Raw genomic sequence first — 22,509 nt, 5'->3', positions numbered from 1 at the left:
CAGCGAAGCTCAGCGTTAGTAACTCTGAAGTGAGTATGTAAACGAAAAAGCCGAAGTAAAGACAAACCTACCCGCTTCCAGGCCGGGACTTTACTCAGGAGCTTGTGCATTAATTTAAAGCCCAGGTGGGGAGACAGGTAGTAGGTCTGCCTGTGCCTGGGGAGAACGCCCGTAGCGCTTTTCTTTATTGACAGGATGCTACAAAGAATGTCTAAGTCTATAGGGAAGGCGTAGTCAAAACAGAGGGAAATGGTCCCAACCACGTTACGCGCCCCAGCACCTCAACGATCAGGGGGTGAAGAGGGAGACATAGTCCGGCGATCAGTTGCTCCCTGAAGATCACGATATCATCAAGACCGTGCTCCCATGGGAAATCGCCGGCAGGAAGGCTGTAAGAATACTCCCTAGGAAGGTGAAACCTCTAGATGAGATCTCGAAGTCTCTCCAGAGTCATAGTGGAAGGGCCAAACTGATCTGGCACCCGACCTCGGTGGGAGGTGGATGCCAGATGGCCCGAAGCCACCTGTACCTCAGACGGTTGGGCGGCAGAGGAGGCACCCTGAGCCGAGGTACCCACCTTGGGCTCGTCTATGAGACTGTCTACACTAGACATGAAAGCACGAAAGAAAAAAGAAAATTTGGAAAAGGAAAGGAAGCTCGGGGACTAACCATAAAAGGCGCAACCGAATTGAGGAAATGACTGAACTAGAAGACCCGAGGTGGGAACCTCAGGCGCAAGCTCAATACAGACGCTGAAGACTTTGTGGCGAAGAAAATGACCTGGGTCCCCCACTATTTATAGCCATTGTATCCGGGCGTTGACGGTTGAGATTAAGACGATCCTACGGCTCACAAAGAAATTGGCTGTGGGCTCCTCGAGGTGAAATCAGTTTAGCACGTTTTTTGGCGTCGCGAAGTCCAAATTGTGTGACATTCGCGCGTAAGCCGAACGCGGCCCAGGTTTCTTTTGATTGAGCCGGACACTGGACCGGTCTAGCCAGGCAAATCACCCGACAGAGTGGCATGAGTACCGAAGCCAAATCCACCCGGTGCATCATGAACTCCCCGCACTAGGTCAACACCTCCAGCACAGGGAGTGGGGGGAAATTGATGGTGGGTGATTTGGCCCGACCTCGTAGCACGGGGACACGTGGGTGTGACCTTGCTTAAGCGATGACTCAGCGTGACAGCACAACAAGCATAGCCGCAACTCGATGGGAAGGGCTCACCGAGTTTAATCTGGCAACTCGGCAGGTTAGGCTACTCGCTGAAGTCGTCTGACTTGCACCTTCTTCCCAAGGCTGAGACGCTCCGAGCTACCTCTGAGCTCAGGGCCCCCTGACTTTTCCTAATGCCCGAGCTCCCCCCAGTGGGTTCTAGGCCACTCCCAAAAAAGGAACACCCCGATCTGCCTCTAGACACCCTGAGGTAGAGACACTTTGGGTCAGTGCTGCTTGTGTAGCTCGCCACTTGTAGTGTAGCTCGGTACAGGGTAGCTCGCGGAAGAGCAGTTCGACATATCACAGGAAGATCTCTTGCCTGACAACTGTACCTGACAAACCTGGAAGGCTGCGATCATGCCTTTTGTCAGACGGTGTCGTGCCCGCTACCTCTGGAAGATGTCTTACATCTGACAAGTACGTACCCTGCAACGATGGCCCCGCACGTGCCACCTCAGCCCTGGCTGTAACGGTTGTGGCAGGATGACAGTGGCGGTTATACCTGCCCTGACGGAGGTAGGTGAGCCTAATTTGACAGAGTTCTGTTATAAGTAGCCCCAATCCCAAAGGGCAGAGGTAATCTCTTGATACCCGCGCTATCTACGCTCTTAGCCCCCTTTACTCTCCTTGCATTTTTCATAGAGCTCTAACTTAAGCATCGGAGTGTTCCCGCCGGACAAGTCCCCCAGGAATTCCTCATCTTCTCCATCTCAAGTACCACCCAGGAACCACGCAACTGCCAACTAAGAGTGACCGGATTGCGCACCATCACCAGTCAACAATAACGAATCAGGATTCTGTCAGAACAAAGTAGGTTTGAACAGCCATCATAGCCTTACATTAGGAATATCTCCCTATCAAATAAAGCATAGAAGTATGGAGATATTCCGGATGCAAGGCTATGATGGCTGTTCGAACAGTGTTCTTGACTGACTCACACTCTGCTCTATATAATTAATTGGTGTACTGTTGGCACCCCTCCGTGCAAGAATGGGATCTGCCCTCATATAGGGGCGCCTCACACGCACATCCACAATGCATTAGAAATATCTCCCATCGATTATAACTCATAAATACAATAGATATTCCCAATGCATTGTAGGGTATGCCTGTGAGATCGGTGTGAAGCGCCTCGTGTGAAGAGGATCCGGTCTCCTCGGTTCGTGGAATTTATTATTCTGAATCTATATTTGTTGGGAATTGGGATGGTTTGCTATCTTTGGATGATAGTGGGCTAATCATGATCTGCTTTGTCACCCAACACCAGTCCAGTATCAATGTATGATTGGTAAGACCACGCACATTGACGTTGGGTGCTGTTGTTGTTAGTACGAGTATATATCATTGCCATAAAAGACCATAATTATGACGTCTTTTAATAATGTATCGGTGTATTATGACGTCTTTTAATAATGTGTCGGTGTATTATGAAGAAACCCATGTCGGTGTATTATGTTGGGTTTTTATAATTTTGATTTGTTGTAGGTTTGTAATTCAAATCAGAATTTTGAGGTGAAGTCTAGCCTAAAAATCTTTTAACCTTTCAAATAATTGCATCACATTCAATTATTGGCCAATTACATTAAGGCTTCAGTTGGCGGAAATAGGGGTCCATAATTGGAATTGGAATAGGGTATTTCGATTCCAAATATTGGGTTGAGCGGAATTGGAATTCCATTTCTAATAATGTTGAAATGATATTTTCCTATTCAAGGAACCATTCCTTTGGAATGAAATCTCATTTCTGTTGATTCTAATTCTTATTTTAATTTTTATCTGAACCAAATAGACTATGGAAATAAACCATTTCAATTCCAATTTTGATTGTGAACCAATTGAACCTTAAATCTAATCCAATCTAACATCCGGGATTTGGATATTTTCCTGTCACATTTTTCAATCATATCAGATTGGATTAAAATTCTGATTTAAACGGGATCACCCCTCTACATGTGTTATCTATTTATTTATAAATATGTTTTTTGCTTGTACTTTTGTAATTTTTTATATTATTTATTTTTTTATAAAAATATGTACATATATATATATGGTGAAAATAGTTGAAAAAAACATGTTTTTTTTTTGTTTTTGTTTTTCTTTACATAAACTGTTATATTTTTTTAATAATTTATTAATTTTTTAGAAATTAAATTAGATTGAATCAGATTCAATATCCGACATCCCTAACGAATTCAGATTCAAATGATATTTGTGAGATTGGGTTGGATTTACTATTTGTATTATCACATTCCTACTTCAAAGTAACGGGGAGAGTACGTGGGATTTAATGCTGTGATCAATCCATGTCTCCCATCTCTCACCACCAAACAAACAGAACCGTTGAACCCATTCTCATCTACTTCTTTTCTTCTTCCACTCTCTCTTCCCCATGTTTTCCCCTCATTCATGAATGGCAAGAAGAAGAAGAGGAAAGAAAATAAAAAAGTATATGAATCTGGTTTAATTTTCACAATTTACCGTACTTAAACCTATGAACCAACATTATGTGACTTAAAATCTAGGAGGGTGAAGACATCGGAGAGTAGAGAGAGAGAACCACTGCACCTTGCCGCAACAGACGAGAGGGGAGAGAAAGAAATGGAGTTGTAGAGGCAACAGGAGATTTAACCATCATTCCCATTAATTTTGAAATGCAAAAACAAAAAAAAAAAAGAAAATGACGTGGTAATTATTTTATTGGAGAACCCATTTAAAAGGTGTACCAAAGGGTCTATAAAATGTAAGAAGAATGCGAATACAAATATATACAGTGCAAATACAAGGTTTAGAAACATGGCATAAGGTTTTACTACACCTGATTGGCTAGTTATCGCATTAATGATTTCAGTTGATTTTGCCAGAAGTTTTTCAGATATCATATCTTTCCCATATCATAGTCGACCCCTTGACTATATCTTCTCACAATTAACATAGTCAAGGGAAAACCTATGGTGTGGGAAAGACATGGTGAAGAGTCTTGACCAATCAAAATTCACCCATGAATTTTAATAAATTCCATCTGATTGGTTAACATCTCCTCCAATAAAATAGGTTGATTGGAACTCTTATTTTCATTTGTTTGCACACATTTTCTTAGAAAGTAATTAAGGCTCAGTTTGGGATAAGTACTATGTGGAATGTAAAATTTTATATTTGATATTAAATTTTTTTGTATTCTTTCCAAACTGAGCCTAATAGAAAGAAAAAAGACTCAGAATTGTGAATAAGCAAAGCAAAGAGTTTGATCAATTTGTGCAAGATTGGAAAGAGGGAAATAAAAAATGGTGATTACCTGCTCAAAATCCAATTGACATTTAACAACGTTTAATTTTGTAACTTGTGACTATCTTTTGTTGTTACTTGTCACGTTTCAATAATCTAGAGCCTCATAGGTTGAAAATTTAACAAATTAAAGCAGAAGTTTTCTCACCGTTTCGTTTTCAAAGCTCACTGCTGTTTAGGATTTGACGTGAATAAGTTATATATCTGATAATATGAAAGAACTTTTTTCTTTCTAAGCAAGAAAGTAGAAATTAGATGTGAGCACGATCTGTGCGAATATACAAACAACAAATCTGTGCATTCACATGGATTATCTCAGGATTAAGGGAGAGAAATTTCTTTCTTTGACTTTTTAGTTTCTTCGTTTTTCATTCATCTAATGTGTGTATGGTGGATATGAGTTGAAAATTAAATATTAGAGATTGACAAGTTGTCGATCTTCTGATGGTGAGAGAGGGTGGTTATTTTATAGTGTGCTTAATTTCTATGGTCAACTGCATTTGTTTCCATTACTTTCTTTCTTATATTAGTGTTTAATATTGGTTTTCAAAGATATCAAAGTATAACTTTTCACCACCAACCCTTAGTTTAGAAAAAGTATAAATACATACGAAATAATATATAATTTAAGGTTTTATATTTTATATATTTGATTTTGTACTTCTTTCAAACGAAGCCTTATTGTTTTGCTGTTATTTTAGAGTTCTTCCATGGGGTGGAGTCTCTCACGCTCAAATCAATCAAGGTAATAGGAGAAAAAGAAGAGCTGTTTGTGAGTTGAGACTCACAAGTGAGTGTATGAAGTGGTTTCTGAGGTAAGAAGTGTGTAGTAGTGAGTAAAGAATGCAAAAAGGAAGAGAAACTTCGGGACACATGCCTATCTATAGATGAGGAGCCCTTGGCCGTGGGGGTAATTGGCTCTTGTGATCCAGATTAAGTTTCCTATCATCCTATGACCATCAACACAGGACAAACCTGAAACCCCCCAGTGATTTTTGAACACGCCAGTGTTTGGTGAAAAACACAAAATATCGCATTGAACCGGTGTTTGAATAAAACACCAACATATTGCAAATTCACCAGGGGGTCTCGGTTTTGTTCTGTAATGGTGGTCACAGGAAATGTGATCTCCCTATGATCGGCCTGGGTCCTTTGCTCGTCGGCACGCCATTAATGCACGGGCATTACAGACGTGGTGCATCGTGGCCAATTCCTCAGTGAAGTTACCATTTTACCCTCCAACTGAAGGTAGGGATGCAAATGGATCGGATTGGATTCGAATCAGGGTTATCCGAATCTGATCCGACACTGTTCGTGTTGGATTCGAAGATCCGATAGGTCTCGCTTTGAATTTGGATCCTGTCGGTAACTTAGATCTTCGGATCTGATCCGATCCGAGTTGTTTTCTTTAAAAAATTAATAAACTATTAAAAGAAAATTAAACTATACAATTTAAATAAAGAAAAAACAAAAAATATAAGTATTTTTTTAACTATTTTCATCATATATATATATATTCATGTTTTTTATAAAATAAATAAATAATATAACAAATTTATAAAAATACAATATAAATAATATATTTATAAAGAAATAAATAGCATATTATATATATATATATAAAAATACAATATATAACATATATTGGATCAGATCTTCTCGGATCGAATAGGGGGGTGATTCGAATCCGATCCAATTTCTGATCAAATCATATTATCCGATTCAATCTGAATATCCGAATAGGAGACAGATCCAAATTTGACCAAATAGGATCACATCTCATTTGCACCCTTATCCGAAGGGGCTGCACTATTTTGGTTGTATCATTTAAACAAAGTCATATACATTAGGGTAATATTTTATGGTGATTTTTTACTCAATTTTCCTGGGTCAACAACAACACCTTCTGTTTGGTACTAGTGCTCCATATTTATTTTCAGCACTGGTACCCATTATAGGAAGTCCACGTCATTGCCACAACATGTCCTCGTTGGCAGCAATGAGCTCCGAATTGACAAAACATCGAATTCGGCGTTTCCTAGACCACACCTTCTCAATTTCCAAGGCGTGGTTAGGAGCACCGATTTTTATGGAAAAACAGTTCCATACATGCCACCATTTTCTGGAGCAGTGATGTGTCACCATTTTCTGGAGCAATAGCATCGATGCCAAACACCGCCTAAAGCAATCACCTTAGGGTCTTTTGATTGTGTTGAGGATGGCATGTTTTATTGCAGGGATATTTAACCAGTTTTGGACTGGATCCCGTTCAGTCCAAAATCAATTTGGATGGACCAACAAGACATATTGTATTGGACCAATCCAATCCAAAATATTTATTAGATTGGATTGGACTGGCTCCATCTGTGATAACTTTATATTGGATTGGGCTGGATTAAGCCAATATTTGATCCATTGATATAAGATAAGATATAGGTGTCAATGGACTAAGTTTGGGTTGAAACCAATCTAAGTTAAAACAAATTTGAACAGATTGAACGGTCTAGACATTGAACTTGGACCTGATCCATTTGTAATGGACTGGATCGGATTGGACCAAATCCAGTCCAATTTGTAATATTTATGGTTGAAATTGGGATCAATTTCTCTGTGGCCATTTGTAAATTGACCAAAATCGGATGACTAATCACAGATATATATATATATATATTTTAAATATAATTTTTTAATACGAAAAAAGGGGGAAATTTCCATATTTCTTAGTCTCAAATATTTTATATTATAAATTTATTTTTAATAATGTTAATGTAATTTTTAAAATTTAAAATTAAGTTTTCAATGTAATCTTTTAAACCAATTGAGCAAACCAAAAATCAACCCGATTTAGTTGGTTTTCACTAATGCACAATAGATTTTGGGTAACCAACTCCCCAACCTAACCATGCCAATTTGGTTGGCCAAATAGCCTACAATCGAACTAAACCAAGCCGTGATCAACACTTCTAATTTCATCTAAATTAATATTTTAATCTCTAATAAATAAAAGAAGTTTAATCTCCAATAACTATTAAAAATTTAAAGCAAAAATGTACAATAATTGAAAATATATTGATAATGAAAATAAAATAGATAGCTAATAAAAATAAAATAATTACAATAATTAAAAAAATACTAAAAATACTAAAAAATATATTAAGTTAGTCAATAAATATTATAATCTCAAATAATAGCTTAACCTCTAATAAATATCAATGAATAAAGTACAACAAAAATACAATAAATATAATAAGTATAATAAATTAAATTTAAAAAGTTAAATAACAGTAGTTTATTATCCAATAATTATTAAAAATTTTATGTTAAATAACAAAAAAAAATATAGATTTATACATAATTATTGAAAATATATTTATAAAAAACTATAAATAATTGCTGAAAATACAATAAATATTAATTTTAGTATATTAAATATATAATAAATATAGATTAAGATTTTAAAAACATTATTAATGAATATTTTTTTTTTGAAATTTGTTTTTCTAGAATTATTAATTGATATAAGTGAAATTGATTATTTAAAATATTATTTAGTTATTTAAATAATATCCTTATTTAAATTTTATAATTTTAATTATTATTTGAATTTAATAAGATCATTCAAACATTGTACAATAATTATCACTCTTTCAATTTTATAATTATAATTTTCAATTTTTATTAATTTTGGGAATATTTATTAATTTAATATTTTATTTAAATAACAACTATTGTTTAAATAGTAAATATATTTTCATTTTTAATATATAATGTTTTTATTTTACACATAATTGTAAAATAAAACAAATAAATCATTTAAGGTAGATAAAATAAATTATATTTAATTTTCAGTTTTTATTAATTTTTTGAGAAAATTAAATCTTAAATTATTCGTTTCAGTTTTTAAAATTAGAATTTTCTGTTTTCCATTAATTTTGTTGGGAAATTTTATTTATTTAGTATTTTTATATAATAACTCAATTTTGTTTTTCAAATAACAACTATGTTTTCATTTTTAACATATAATTATGTGTAAAATAAAATATATAAATCATCTAAGTTAGATGAAATATATTATTTTTATAATTTTTAGTTTTTATTAAATTTTTTTGGGAAAATTAAATCTTAAATTATTTATTTTAATTTTCATAATATTATTTTTTAACTTGTATTAAAGATGAAAAACAATCCAAAAGTATTCAATATAGAATTTTGTCAAACTAGACACGGATATACCTCCATATCGGTGTGTATCAGACCGTATCCATTGATATGGTGTGATACGGGCCGATACAGATGCATATCGTACCGATACGTACAACTCGTGGGATACGTATCTATTCATAGTGTATCATGTATCCATGATCATGGATACAGATACGATACGCCCCGTATCGGGAATATGGTATCGATACCTTAATCCTTGCCTCTATCAGCAAGTATAATATGTATGTATGTATATGTATATATGTATATATCATTTTTTTTTGTTTATAAAAGACATGTATATATTAATATATATGATGAAAATATTTGAGCTTTATTGCTCTCGTCTCTTCAAACTTGCCAACCCTATTTTCTTATTTTACTCTAGATAACATATGCAAAATAAAAATTAAAAAACGGAATAAGAAGAAATTTACATGATTGAAGTATCTAAGGAACAAACAACGGCAAACTCGAAGTTAGCAAGGAATCTCCAATCGAGACATTTGAATTACTGAAACACCAAGCAAGAACCCTATGATACGCAACTAGTCGTCCCGTCGATGAAGTGAAGCCGATATACATTTCGTCCAGAAGAACGTCAGACAGATTGACAGGAGTACTAATCAATGGCAGCTCAGGCCTTTTCAATCCGACTGGGGCTATGGTGACATTGAGCTGAGAATTCGAGTAGTCAATCCATACTTGATAGTTGGCGCCACTGTTGAGCTTCAGGTCATGAAAGGTCCTATCCTGATCACTTCTGTTCTTAGCCCAATAACCGGCCGATTGAGCAGTTAGTGACGTGAGAGAGTTGATATCAACGCCGACGTGGTTGTCATTGATATCATTGAATTCTTGGTTTTGGAAGATGTCAAATTCGATGCCCAGTACGTGGTTGTCGGGGCTGCCGTTGTTGGTGCGGTTAAAGAGGCCCAGATTTTGAGCAGAGCTGGTGCCATTGATTCCGGTGGTGGGAGCAAAGATGAAGACAAGGCCGTGGCCGGAGAGTTGGCCATCGCTGGGAGCGATGGAGAGGATGAAAGAGGTGTAGAATGGAAGGAGCGTGGAGGAGTTGGGAGGTCTTGTTGGTATCTTTGTGGGGTAAAGGGCGCGGCCAACAGAGAAAGCAGAGTTGTTTGTAAGGATGAGAACACGAGACTCGAGCGACGCCGTGCCGTAGAAAAAGAGTTCGGAGGAATTAAAGCCATTGAAGACCAAATCCACGGCGTATGTTGATCGAAAGAACAAGGTTTTGGTTAGTAATAGTAGGAATAGGAGCTGCAAATAGATAGGCTGCGCCATTTCAGGCACGAGGAATATCAGAAGGTTAGTACTAATCAATGGGAGAATGGTCGTGTTCGAATGGTTTTCACTCTTCAGAACTTATCTGAGATTTAAAGGGTTAAGGAAACTTGTTATTCAGTGACGATCTGAGGATTTCTATCCACACACGAGAAAACTTTGGCTGTCACGTTTGACAATGGATTGGATAAAGAGTATGAGATTATATTTATTTCCTTGACTATTTTTTATTGGGTTGAATTTAAGAGACGGATGAATTAGTTCTCTTTCTCTGTTTGATTTTTCTGGGTTGAAAATTAAATGCAAGAGATTGACAATTGTTGTCACTAATTGTGCAGTCGTAGTTGAAGCTTGAAAGGGTTGCGAGTCATGAGAGGCAACTATATTGGTCAATCGTTTTTGCATGCAAAGATTGAAAGTATTCTTTCTAGTATCTACCACTGCAATTTTTTTTCTTCTGCGTTGAATAACTGGATAACTTTATGACTAAAGTTACAGCAGCCAGACTGCTAGAGGTAGACACTGGATTGCCAAATGTTGGGTTACCTGAAGCTTGGAGTTTCTAGAGTGATTGCAGAAGTAGCAGGTGTTGGTGATGCTGAATTACTAAATCGAGTATTATAAGAGCAGATGAGTAGAAGTAGCATTTAAAAACTGAAGGGGCGCTGTAATATATTATATAGCTTCCCAAAATGGGGTGATCAAGTATATGGATCCCATGTCTGAACCAAGGGCCCTGATTTTCTATGCCATGTACTACTTGAGATTTGGCAAGGTGATGTAGTCAAGTCTCTATCCAGCCTACCCACAAATCACTACCTCCGTGCATTGGGAACATAATAATAGGTAAGAGGATAAGATGTTCCCCATGTGTGGTTTCGATGTTATGTGGGTAGGAAAGCCGGACTCACTCGGCCCTCCCATGACCTTGGATAGCAGGGGCTTTCATTGGGTAATGGCTCTTTTTACTTAATATTCTTATCTTTCTTCTCTTAATCCTTCAACCAATCATCTTTTAACCCATTTCCCTATTCAGTGTCTCTGGTTGAAGCCTTTGCCTGTTCTGTAATCCGGGTTGTTAGGATTCTTCTCTTACCTGGTGGACCCATCACCCATCCACTTTCTATGTGAAGAGATAATGTGATCAAACCAGGCAGTACATTTGACAGCAGAACCCTTGGAAACTCCACATATATGCTACTATCATTGCCAATTACCCGCCTTGGGTTAGCCTTCATACCTTAATGTAGTGCTTCAACTTTCAACAAACTTTCAATAATAATTGCAGAATTTTTTTTGGAAAAGGTAAAGTAAATTTATTCAGACAGAAAAGAACATTACAACAAAACCCAGGCCAAAAAGACTGCCTGATCACAAATCAGATTATAGACTCATCCAAGACTGAGAACCAAACAAGTGAGCCAAATTCTGATGCTTAAACTCCTTAGTAACTGACATCCAAGAGATCCACTTGCCCACAGTTCTCTGCACTAACTCTTCAGGGCTCTTAGCTCTACAACAAAAATTCTATTATTTCTCTCAACTCAAATAGACCACAAAACAGCTGCATGAATAGCCTTCCATACTAATTTTCCTTTCTTGTTGAGGCCTTCAACTCTCCAACAGTACAGCAGATCCTTGACTGATCTTGGCATAACCCAGCTAATACCCAGAACTTTCAGGAAATGTCCCCATACCAAGGAGGAAGTCAGGCAGTGAATGCACAGGTGATCTGTAGTTTGTGAAAAAGAACCACTGAACCACATAGGCCACAGGAGGGGTCCAGAATCTGAATGCCACGTCTCTCCAGATTGGCTCTAGTTAAACATTTATCAAGAAGAGCCATTGTCCAAACAAGGAAATTAGCCTTGGAGGCTAATTGGATTCCAAGCTTGATTTGTGGGAAAATCCGATTGACCTGAATTGTTCAGCTTGAGGACTAAGGACTTAACAGAGAAACAACCATCTGAATTCCATTTCCAGCTCCATTCACCCTCCAGATTCATATCTATCTTTTGATTTTGAAGTAGCCCCAATAGCTCCACAGACTCCTCCAGTTCCCAATCAAACAGACTTCTTCTGCAAAGCGGGGTCCAAATAATGGTATCTCCAGAAAAATTATAATTCTCAGCTACTGATGAGTCTTGATCAACAGTAGGGGTGTTCACGGGTCAGGTTGGGTCGATTTGAGTCATTTTCTTCAACCGACCCAACCTAGTCGGTTTACTTATTGACTAAACTGAAACCGGCCGACCCTGAAGCAAAATCGACCCAAACATGAAGGGTCGGTTTATCGGTTTAGTCGGTTTTTATATATATATTTTAAACTAAAATATCTATTTATATTTAAGTCTATTTCTTTTTAGTTTTTATGCAAAATCAAAATATATATTTAAATTGATTAGTTTTTTTATGCAAAACTGATTTTTTGTCAATATATATTTAAATTTATACAAAAATGAATTAAATATTGTACCATTGTATTATATTGGTATTGGTTTTACGTTTTTAGTTTCTATCATAAATAACCAATTTTTTTCAAAGTTCAAGCAAACACAAATAAAATATATCAGCCTTTAACACATAGGGTAGGGACTAATTAATAATTACTTAAACAGTTAAACATATAGGATTGGTTCGGTTCGGTTTGGTGTATGAAAACCGAAACCGAACCAATTTGTCAGTTTATTTTTTCATACAAACCGAAACTGACTGTTGGTTTTAAAAAACCGACCAACTCGGGTTGGATCGGGCCGGTTTGGTCGGTTTGACATTTAATGTGAACACCCCTAATCAACAGAGCATTGGGAAATAAGAGGGAAAGCATCTTCCAAAGGGCCTTCCAAGCCCCAGGGGTCCTTCCAAAACTTTATTCTATCTCCTTTACCCACCTTAAGACCAATCCCTTCTAAGAGAGTAGGAAGATTCTTCATTATGCCTGTCTAAAGAGAGCTGCCCCAGCTTAGAGGAGGATCCCTCGATCTCCCATTACCCCATTCCACCCCATATTTAGCAGCTACTAAGTTTCTCCACCATGCAATCCTTTCAGAAGCAAATCTCCATAACCACTTACTAAGAAGAGCTGAGTTAAATTTCTTCAGATTACTCCCAGCCCCTCTTCTTCCTTAGGAAGGCACACCTGATCCCACTTGACAAGGTGAATTTTCTTTTCATCTTCCCAACCCCTCCACAAAAAATTCCTCTGTAATTGCTCCAATCTTTTTGCTATTTTGTTTGGGATATGGAAGAAGGAGAGAAAGTAAGTGGGTAGGTTAGAGAGGGTGCTCTTGATCAAAGTCACTCTACCCCCAAAGGACAGATATTTTGCCTTCCCAAGCTGCATATTTTTTCTCCATTCTCTCGATAACTGGGATCCAAGCCAAAGAGGAAGACCATTTTTCCCCAAGAGGCAGCCCCAAATACTTCACCAGGAGGAACTCCACCTGGCAAGCCATCACCTCTGCACAATCCCCTAAATTTAAGACATGGCCCACTAGGATAATATGACTTTTACTCAGATTAACCTTCAGCCCAGACACCACTTCAAACCAGCTAAGAATTCCAAGTTCCATTTCCGACTGATTTGGAGAGACATCAATAAAACATAAGGTATCATCTGCAAACTGGAGGATGTTGACCTTTTCCCTTTCAAAAGATATTGCAAAGCCTTCCCAACAACCAGAGGTTGCAGCCTTCTTGCTAAAAAGGGTGAGGATTTCCATAAATGAACAACAAGGGAGAGAGGGGATCACCCTGTCTCAAGCCTCTGGAGCTGCCAAAAAACCTTGCAGAATGCCCATTAATTACGATTGAAAATTTAGGGGATTTAATGCATACTTTGATTCATAGGCTTTCTCAATATCAAATTTACAGATCAAACCCGAAGTTCCCACTCTTCTTATAGAGTCAATAAGTTCATTAGCAATGAGAACTGAGTCTAACGTCTACCTCCCCAGGACAAAGGCACTTTGGTTTTTAGAAATTACACTGCCTAACACCCCTTTCATTCTTTCAACCAACACTTTTGCTAGGATTCTATAGAAACTGTGTAAAAGGCTGATTGGCCTAAAATCGTTGATATTCACAGCCCCGTCAATTTTTGGAATAAGGGTAATAAATGTGGCATTTAAGCTTCTTTGTAGAGAAGCATTTGAGTGAAAAGCCTAGAAAATATTCATCAAATCTTATTTCACAAAGTCATAACATTTTAAATAGAAAAGGTTTGTTAGACCATCCGGTCCTGGAGATTTATCACCTTCTATATTGTTTTAACTTCCAAAATAAAACAAACCCCCAAAATATACTCTCCTCCTGCTTTCATATATTGCAAAGATGTATAGGCCAAATTTTTTTATCAAATGTTTGCCAATCACAATTATAAAAGCATTGAAATGTTTCAGTAATACAAAATTTGACACACTTCAAGGGCTTATCGGTCTAAGATTCCATCAAACGGTCTTCTTAACTTTAACCATAAACCCTCATTCCTTATCAATTCCAGGTGACAGAATCAATCAAGCTTCCTAACTCTAAAATTCTCCCTTCAACTATATTCTAAATACTATACTTTTTATCCCCTTCAAATGAACCCAAGCAAGTTTAAAGTTTAAACATTCTTTGAGCTCCAAGTGGTATAAAATTAGCCTATCAGTTAGACCCACTAAAAACCCAAACCACCATAGCACCAGGCTACACATAATTAAACCCACAAATAAAGCAAAGGTAACTGCACCTCACATTCCAAAAACTCCAAACAAGGTACAAAGGAAACAAATATCTGTTACCTTGAGAAAACAGAAATTATGCCATCATTGCAAGGTAAAGTAGTCCTTGCATTTGTAAAAGCCAACTTTGAAAATTACAGAACTCACCGGTTAATGTGAAAGAAGTAGATGTAAATTTTTAAATGTACTGATATAGGTCCCTGATGATTTAAAAAATTAATTTATGGAAATGTTATATCACCCACAAACTTAGTACTTCTACTTTTGAAGGGACATGCTATGTGGCTGAAGCTTGCACAAGGCACACTTATCTTGAAAAAAAAGAAGGTTCCATAAAGCAATATTTCTAGATTAATAGCATATTAAGGGATAACTTGCAAATATCCTTGCAATGAAAAGCTTATAAAAAATCCCACCAGTAGTATTGAGAGACCTTTAAAAACTAGGCAAAAAGAACAAAATTAAAAAACGAAGGAAACTTAGCATAGCTGATAGCTGAGAAGAACAAAATGGCAGATTGAAGTGGAGAAATTAGTAAAATAGCAGTAAATTTAACATAAGAACTACTTCTCAAGTACACGAACAAGCATAGGGATTTGCAACAAGGTATATTGAATCTAAAAAGAATCCATGAGGGTTTATCTCTCATTGATTGCATTCTTCTATTGTAGTTGTTATTCACCTTTTCTTTAATAAAATTCATGGTTATTGATAAAAAAAAATCTAAAAAGAAGCTAAAAACCCAAATCAAATCAAACAGCTAATACTTGGCAGTAAAACCCTTAATTTCAGTTTAAAATAGAAAGGAGATAGTTAGAAGATCAAATTGAATTTATAATTCCAGCAATGCGAACAAAAATTGATGAAGCAAATCTTTATGATCCACTAATTTCTCCAAGCAAATAAAGCCTTGGTTTCAGTCCTAATTGAAACCCATGAGAACGCATTAGAAACATAGGAAGAACAGAAGATTGAAGAAAGAAGAAAACAATATCTGGACACAAAAAGAACAGATAAAACTAAAATGCCAAACAGAAAACTAAATAAATCAGTAAGATCACTTGCATTCATCCAAAATGACATTAGTTGTATCAAATAAGGGAAGATTTCAAATCTTTTGGAATGTCCCAAATTTTCTGTTCTTCTGTTTCAAACCAAACACATCCTAATATGCTAACAGTCCAAGTAGCTTCCAGAGTCCAGATGCCCTCAGAAGTTGCTTCTACGGTTACAGTACTTGCAAAAACCCAGGCTTGAGACTTTATACCAAGAATAGAAATCTTGGTATACCAAGAATAGAAATCTGAAATTACCAAAAAGATTGAGAGATGTTTGTAATAGCAATAACTGTGATTCCTACAAACCAGAATAATTTAGTCCTTGCTATGGATTCTTCCATCTTTCTGATGAGAATCTGCAAGACCATGATGGTAATACTTTCTGTTGGCTCTGTGGTGGATTTAGAGACTGAGTATTGAATCACCCAGGAAACCTGCTTATTAGATTCATCTCCTCTACTTTCGAAAAGAGAATATAATTCCTTGCAACCAATGGACAACAAAGTCAACCTAGCTGCTAGGAAGTTATACAATAGCTATTAAGTCAGACCCATTAGAAACTTTTGGAGAATCATCCGGGTTTTCCAAGCCTATGCCCAAGCAGACCTATGAGCCTATGATTCTGAATGTGCAACCCTCTTGTGAAAATATCCCCATGGATAATTTGCTTACATCTTCTGTATTATGCAACCACGTAGATAGGTCATGGAAAACTAGAAGCAACTTCTTCTTGATGAGGGTTGAAAATCTTCAAGGGAATTACCATAACTCCCTTAAATAGAAAATGACACTATTTTGGTAATCAATAGCAGATGGCACCTAGAAAATAGTTAGAAAGGCTGGCTTCACATTATAAAAATTAAAAAAAAAAAAAAATTCTTGGACGAATTCAAAAAAAAATAGAAAACCTTTTTTATGAACATGGAAATTCAGTTTAACATTGAAAATAGCATTGGCAATATCATTAGATGAGATTGGGAATAAACTATAAACGGCACTCCTATTTGAAATCCAACCAATTGAACATATTTATCCAATTTGAGGAAGCAGGAACATTCATTCATTCATCCTTTCCATATGTAAGTTGAAAATGAATACATTGAATAGAGGGGCTTGACAAATTTTTGTTATTAATGGTGAGCAAAACTTTAATGGAAACAGGAGGACAATATGCTGTTAGTTCCATTCTACATGTAGACTACAAATTGCTCTGTTGTTTCTGGGGGTGGTGTTTGTAAATTGATTCCAATAGCTTATTGTCTGCAGTATACAAGAATTACTGAAGGTGGACATGTTTTCCTTGCACATTTGGAGTAGATAAGATTATACTCAGGTTAAGAAGGAACATCTTACCATGCTTAAGATGCCACAATTCTTTGGAAGGTCTACTGCAAACTCAAACACTGAGCATCTTCTGAAGTCACGAACACATTTTTGTCTTCTTTCCCTGCCTTTCTTCCCAATCAAGTGTGGAATGAATATCTTAACTCCACAAGTAGTTGACACTCCACTTGAACTCGGTGAAGGTTTTTCTTTCTGAAACTATTGGCTAATCGAGATAAAAGCCTCATGAATGGATGGATCATCAAATGAACATAGATTCCTTTCAATCATCAGAGGTCACTTGGATAGGAGTCATTGGTTAGGGATAGAGAGTAGGCCGACAGTAAGGCAGAACTGTCGAAGTTCCCTTGGAAATTGAGTTCCCAAATTGCAGACTGAAGCTCCTCCAAATTTAACCATTTAGATGACTCCGCCTCCCCTGACTCCCCCAACACCTTCACAACTTGTCTCATCGTTGGCCGATCACGAGGGTCAGGACATGCACACAACAAGCCAAGACGAAGAAACTTCTCTACCTCCTCAGCGTCGCACCCCCCTTTCGCCATCAGCCGCTCGTCCAGCGCAGACAGCAACTCCCCACACTCTGCTAGTCCCCGCACCCAATCAACCAAAGCTGGCTTCCCATCCTCTATGGGTCTCCGCCCGCAAACAACTTCAAGAATCAAGATCCCAAAACCAAACACGTCGGTCTGTGTCGACGCCCGCCCGCTCCGCAACACTTCGGGAGCCATGTATCCCACAGTTCCAACCACGCGCGTTGTGTTCGTCGGCTGGCCTTGAACATGAATTTGAGCCAACCCGAAATCTCCTAACCTGCCACTCATATCTCTGTCAAGCAACACATTACTGGATTTTATGTCTCTGTGCAAGACTCTAGCTTCCCAGCCCTCGTGCAAGTACAAGATCGCAGCAGCCACATCCTTCATCACTCTCACCCTGTCTTCCCAACCCAACATCATACTCTGCTCACATTCAAAGATTCTCTTGTCCAAGCTCCCATTCTCCATATGATCATACAGCAAAATCAAGCTCCCCTTCTCTCTCTTGCACCAGCCTCTTAACCCAACTAAGTTTCTGTGCTTCAATCGGCCAAGGCTCGATACCTCAGCCAAGAATTCTTTCATTCCTTCATCAGTCTCGAGCGAAATGCGCTTCACAGCAACCTCTGGTCCTCCTGACAAAACCCCTTTATAGACCTTCCCGTTCCCTCCAACTCCAATTACATTTTCTTCCGAGAACCCCTTGGTTGCCGCGTGAACCTCCTTGTAAGTGACCCGATGGGGCCAGTACTCCAACTCCCATTCTTCCATCTCCTCTCTTTCCCTCATTCTCCTCCTCTTCTTAACTAAAAGCAGAGATATCAGGGCAGCACAGACGAGAACAACGACAACCGCCACCGTGATCCCCGCAATTACTCCTTTTGATCGAAGAACAGAACTCTTAGGAGGAACAAACGACGGCAAATTCGAAGTTAATAAGGAATCTCCAATCGAGACATTTGAATTACTGAAACACCAAGCAAGAATCCTATGATATTCAACTAACTGTCCTGTTGCTGCTGTGAAGCCGACATACATTTCGTCTAGAAGAACGTCTGACAGATTGATGGGAGTACTGATCAAAGGCAGCTGGGGCCTTTTCAATCCAGCTCGGACCATGGTGACATTAAGCTGAGAATTCGAGTAGTCGATCCATACTTGATAGTTGGCGCCATTGTTGAGCTTCAAATCATGAAAAGTCCCATTTTGATCATTTTTCTTCTCACCCCAATAACCGGCCGGTTGGACAGTTAATGACGTGAGAGAGTTAACATCGATGCCGACATGGTTGTCGTTGATATCATTGAATTCTTGATTCTGGAAAACATCAAATTCGATACCCAGTACGTGGTTGGTGGGGCTGCCGCTGTTGGTGCGGTTAAAGAGGCCTAGATTTTGAGAAGAGCTGGTGCCATTGATTCCGGTGGTGGGAGCAAAGATGAAGACAAGGCCGTGGCCGGAGAGTTGGCCCTCATTGGGAGCGATGGAGAAGATGAAGGAGGTGTAGAATGGAAGGAACGTGAACGAGTTGGGAGGTCTGGTTGGTATCTTTGTGGGGTAAAGGGCGCGGCCAATGGAGAAAGCAGAGTTGTTTGTAAGGATGAGAATACGAGACTCGAGCGACGCGTTGCCGTAGGACAAGAGATCGGAGGAAGCAAAGCCGTTGAAGACCAAATCGACGGTGGATGTTGATGGGAAGAACAGAAAAAGGAATAGGAGTTGCAGATAGATAAGCTGCGCCATTTCAGAAGAAGAGAAGTAACAGAGAAAACGAGTTAACCGGAAAAGGGGAGAAAGGTAGTGGTGGTATTTGGTTAAATGCTGTGTTTGGAATCAGTGTAAAACGTTATCGGTACACCGAACCGTGAAAGTAGCGTTGCGGCTGTTGCTTTTTGAAAAAAGCGATGGATGAAGACTAATTTTTCGATGGAATATTTTACATCGATGATCCATTTAAAACTTTAGGCTTCGTTTGGACTATTGAAAACCGTGATACAAAAGTATAAAATTTTATATTCATAAAAATTGATGAGGTTTTATATCAATTCATAATGTAAAATTCCATTCCATTCAAATACTAATAAATCTAAATTGGAGAGTAGTTTTATATTGATCTTCATTTATATTTCTTTCAAACACCAACAACCAAATCAGTGTAAACTTTTATATCGTTCTTGATTTACACCAATTTTAAATACAATCTTACGTTTGATATGTTTTAAATTATAGAAGTAGAATTTTATATCGATAATTGATAAACTTAATAACATTTTACACTGAATCTGAGTGGAGTTTTATGTCAATAATGAGTATGAAGACAAAATGGAATTGATGTAACTTTTTACACCATTCTTGATTTATACCGATTCCAAACGCAGTCTAAAGGTATTCACGACTAATCAAAACTTTTTCACTAAAACGAAAAATCTATTCAACATTTTTCCTTTTTCGGCTAGGAGAAGGTTCGCTGACCAAAGGACGGAGAGAGGTGTAATACTGAAATGTGTGGATGGCACGACCCACTTTTGCGGGCCGCCCGCATCCTGCTTGGCCCGGAGGGAAGCCGTGGGCCAGTGGGCAGTAGTATAATCTTTCAGAAAATTGGAAAAAATTTAAAAATTAAAATTAAAATAAAGTAACGAGAATATAAAATAAATAAGAAATTTAAAAAATACAATAAAATTGAAATAAAGTTATACTACATTGAAAATAAAAAATTATATATATATATATATATATATATACATCACCATTATTATTATATGGTCCATGGGCTCCAAAACCCCAGCCCAGCACGACACGGGTTTTATTGGCCCGTAGGCGGGGTGGGGGGGATGAATGAGTCCAAAACAAGTTGATCTCCAGCAGTGCATTGACATTTGGCAATCACGAATTGGAGATGGGTGCCTATTGGGGTATTTGATTGACTGGATTGGTCAAGAATAAGAAATTATAGATTATATTGCCTTCCTTGACTTTTTTTAATGGGTTGAATACAAAACATCGATGAAGTATTTTTTCTTTCTCTAATTAACTAGCGGATGAACATGATGGTAAGTGGCTAGTCAAAGATAAATTATTATATAAGAAAAAATTGTGAAAGATAAATTTTTTAATTAAAAGTTTATTGAAAAAAATATTTATTTAAAATAAATAAAATTTTATGGATAATAATATATTTAATTTAACAAAATAAAATAATAAATAAATAATTATGGCCATCAGGCAATAGAGTGAAAGAGGGAGAGATAACTTTTGTCATTGTATTTTTATTTTATATAATGGAATAATTGTAAAAAGTTAAATAATAATTAATTTAATTTAATAAATAAATAAATTTAGTAAAATAAATTAGATAAATAGACAATCAAGTGAGAGAGTAAATATATATAAATATATACATGATTCTATGTCTTACTTTGCTAGCAATAAAAATTTCTTAGATTATTAAATTATTAACTAATTAAATAATTTAGTAAAATAAGTAAATGAATAAATAAAACTTTATGTATTATCAACATAAGATTGGAAAAGGCTATTTCAAATTATTTAATTAATTAATTTAGCATTGTTAATGGGTCGGGCTGAATTATCGGACCACCAAGCCCATGAATAGGCTTAGCCTGGTTTGTGGCCCAACCTGGCCTAAGACTTGACTTGTGGCCCGCCACGGCTCAAGCCGTATATTATATAATATATAATTTTATTTTCAATTTTATTATATTATTTCATTTGATTATTGCATATATAAACAATTGTATACATCAAAATTCATATAAAATAAAATTTTAATATATTTTTAATTTTTATATATTTTTTAATTTATGTTAACTTTTTCATTATTTTTCTCAAAAATTTTAAAAAACATGAATTAGCTCGGATCGTGGCCTGGCCTGGCCTAAGACTTGTCCCACAAACCAACCTGGCCAGTGGCGCGACACAGGCCTATGCGGGGGCTAAGGGTTGTATCGGGCCGAACCCCTAAAGTATCCTAGGGGAGGTCAGTACGGCCTGACTCAGCACAGGCCAACATGACCTGATTGTAAATAAAATGAGATAAAAACAATTTTTAACAAATATGAAAAAGGTAAAAGTTTAGTGGCATCATTATAAATAGTTAACAGTGGCACCATTATAAATAATTAGTATCAAATATGAAAGAGGGAAAGGAGAAAGGACAAGTTATGATTTTTTTATTCAATGGCATCATTGTAATTAATTAAATTTGTAATGGTAATGGTTAAAAGCATGAAAAAGTAAAGATTATAAGATTTCATTATGAAAATTGATGTAGCGTGATCTGGCTACTCCCTGCTAGAGGATGATATGGCTTCCAGTCGGGCAGTGAGATAGGTGAATCTGCGGGAAAGAGAATCAGAGAACCCGGGGTGGCTAACCCGGCGAGGTCGCTCCGATGCTTAAGTCAGTAAACTAATGCGAGCTGAAAAGCTTTGAGAGCTTAGAGAGCTAGAAAGCTAGAGAGTAGAAAAATCACGCGTACCTTGTGTCATTGGGCTTTGTGCCTTTATATAGTTGAGCCCATGCGGGTTTTGTGGACCGGTTCCGGGATCTTCATCCTGATGGGATCCGTTTCCGCTTTAATTGGGGGGGTAACGTTATCAATTGATAAAGATTATCAATTCCGCCCAATCCGAGAGGGGAGAAGATAAGCTTGCCGTTACACGGCGTGATCCCGTGAGGTTCAGAGTCTATTGGAGCAACTTCCGAGATCATTACGTTATGGCCCAGGTCGGTAGCCCCAAGCTGATACTTCAGTCATTTTAGTTCCGAACTGGATTGAGTGCCGAGGTGCCTCGATTCCGAGGTGACTATA

The 22,509-nt window shown here is 37.3% G+C and overlaps 1 protein-coding gene and 2 pseudogenes across 1 annotated transcript; all 3 read right to left on the bottom strand.

Annotated features, from left to right (window-relative positions):
* Positions 1-8,710: 8,710 nt before the first annotated feature.
* LOC104599395 (L-type lectin-domain containing receptor kinase VII.1 pseudogene) lies at positions 8,711-10,192 on the bottom strand (annotated as a pseudogene).
* Positions 10,193-13,312: 3,120 nt separating this feature from the next.
* On the bottom strand, positions 13,313-13,732 carry LOC148803491 (uncharacterized). The gene has a single exon (XM_088896309.1). The coding sequence runs from the start codon at positions 13,730-13,732 to the stop codon at positions 13,313-13,315; it is 420 nt and encodes a 139-aa protein (XP_088752435.1).
* Positions 13,733-16,898: 3,166 nt separating this feature from the next.
* On the bottom strand, positions 16,899-19,590 carry LOC104599393 (L-type lectin-domain containing receptor kinase VII.1 pseudogene; annotated as a pseudogene).
* Between the last annotated feature and the right edge of the window lie 2,919 nt (positions 19,591-22,509).

Source organism: Nelumbo nucifera, chromosome 1 (assembly GCF_055504915.1).
Source record: "Nelumbo nucifera cultivar China Antique chromosome 1, China Antique-T2T, whole genome shotgun sequence".
NCBI classification, from domain to species: Eukaryota; Viridiplantae; Streptophyta; class Magnoliopsida; order Proteales; family Nelumbonaceae; genus Nelumbo; species Nelumbo nucifera.
This window is presented reverse-complemented; position numbering and strand designations above follow the sequence as displayed.

Coding starts and splice junctions, on each gene's coding strand:
- LOC148803491 (XM_088896309.1), bottom strand. CDS start 13,732: ATGGAAATCCTCACCCTTTTTAGCAAGAAGGCTGCAACCTCTGGTTGT.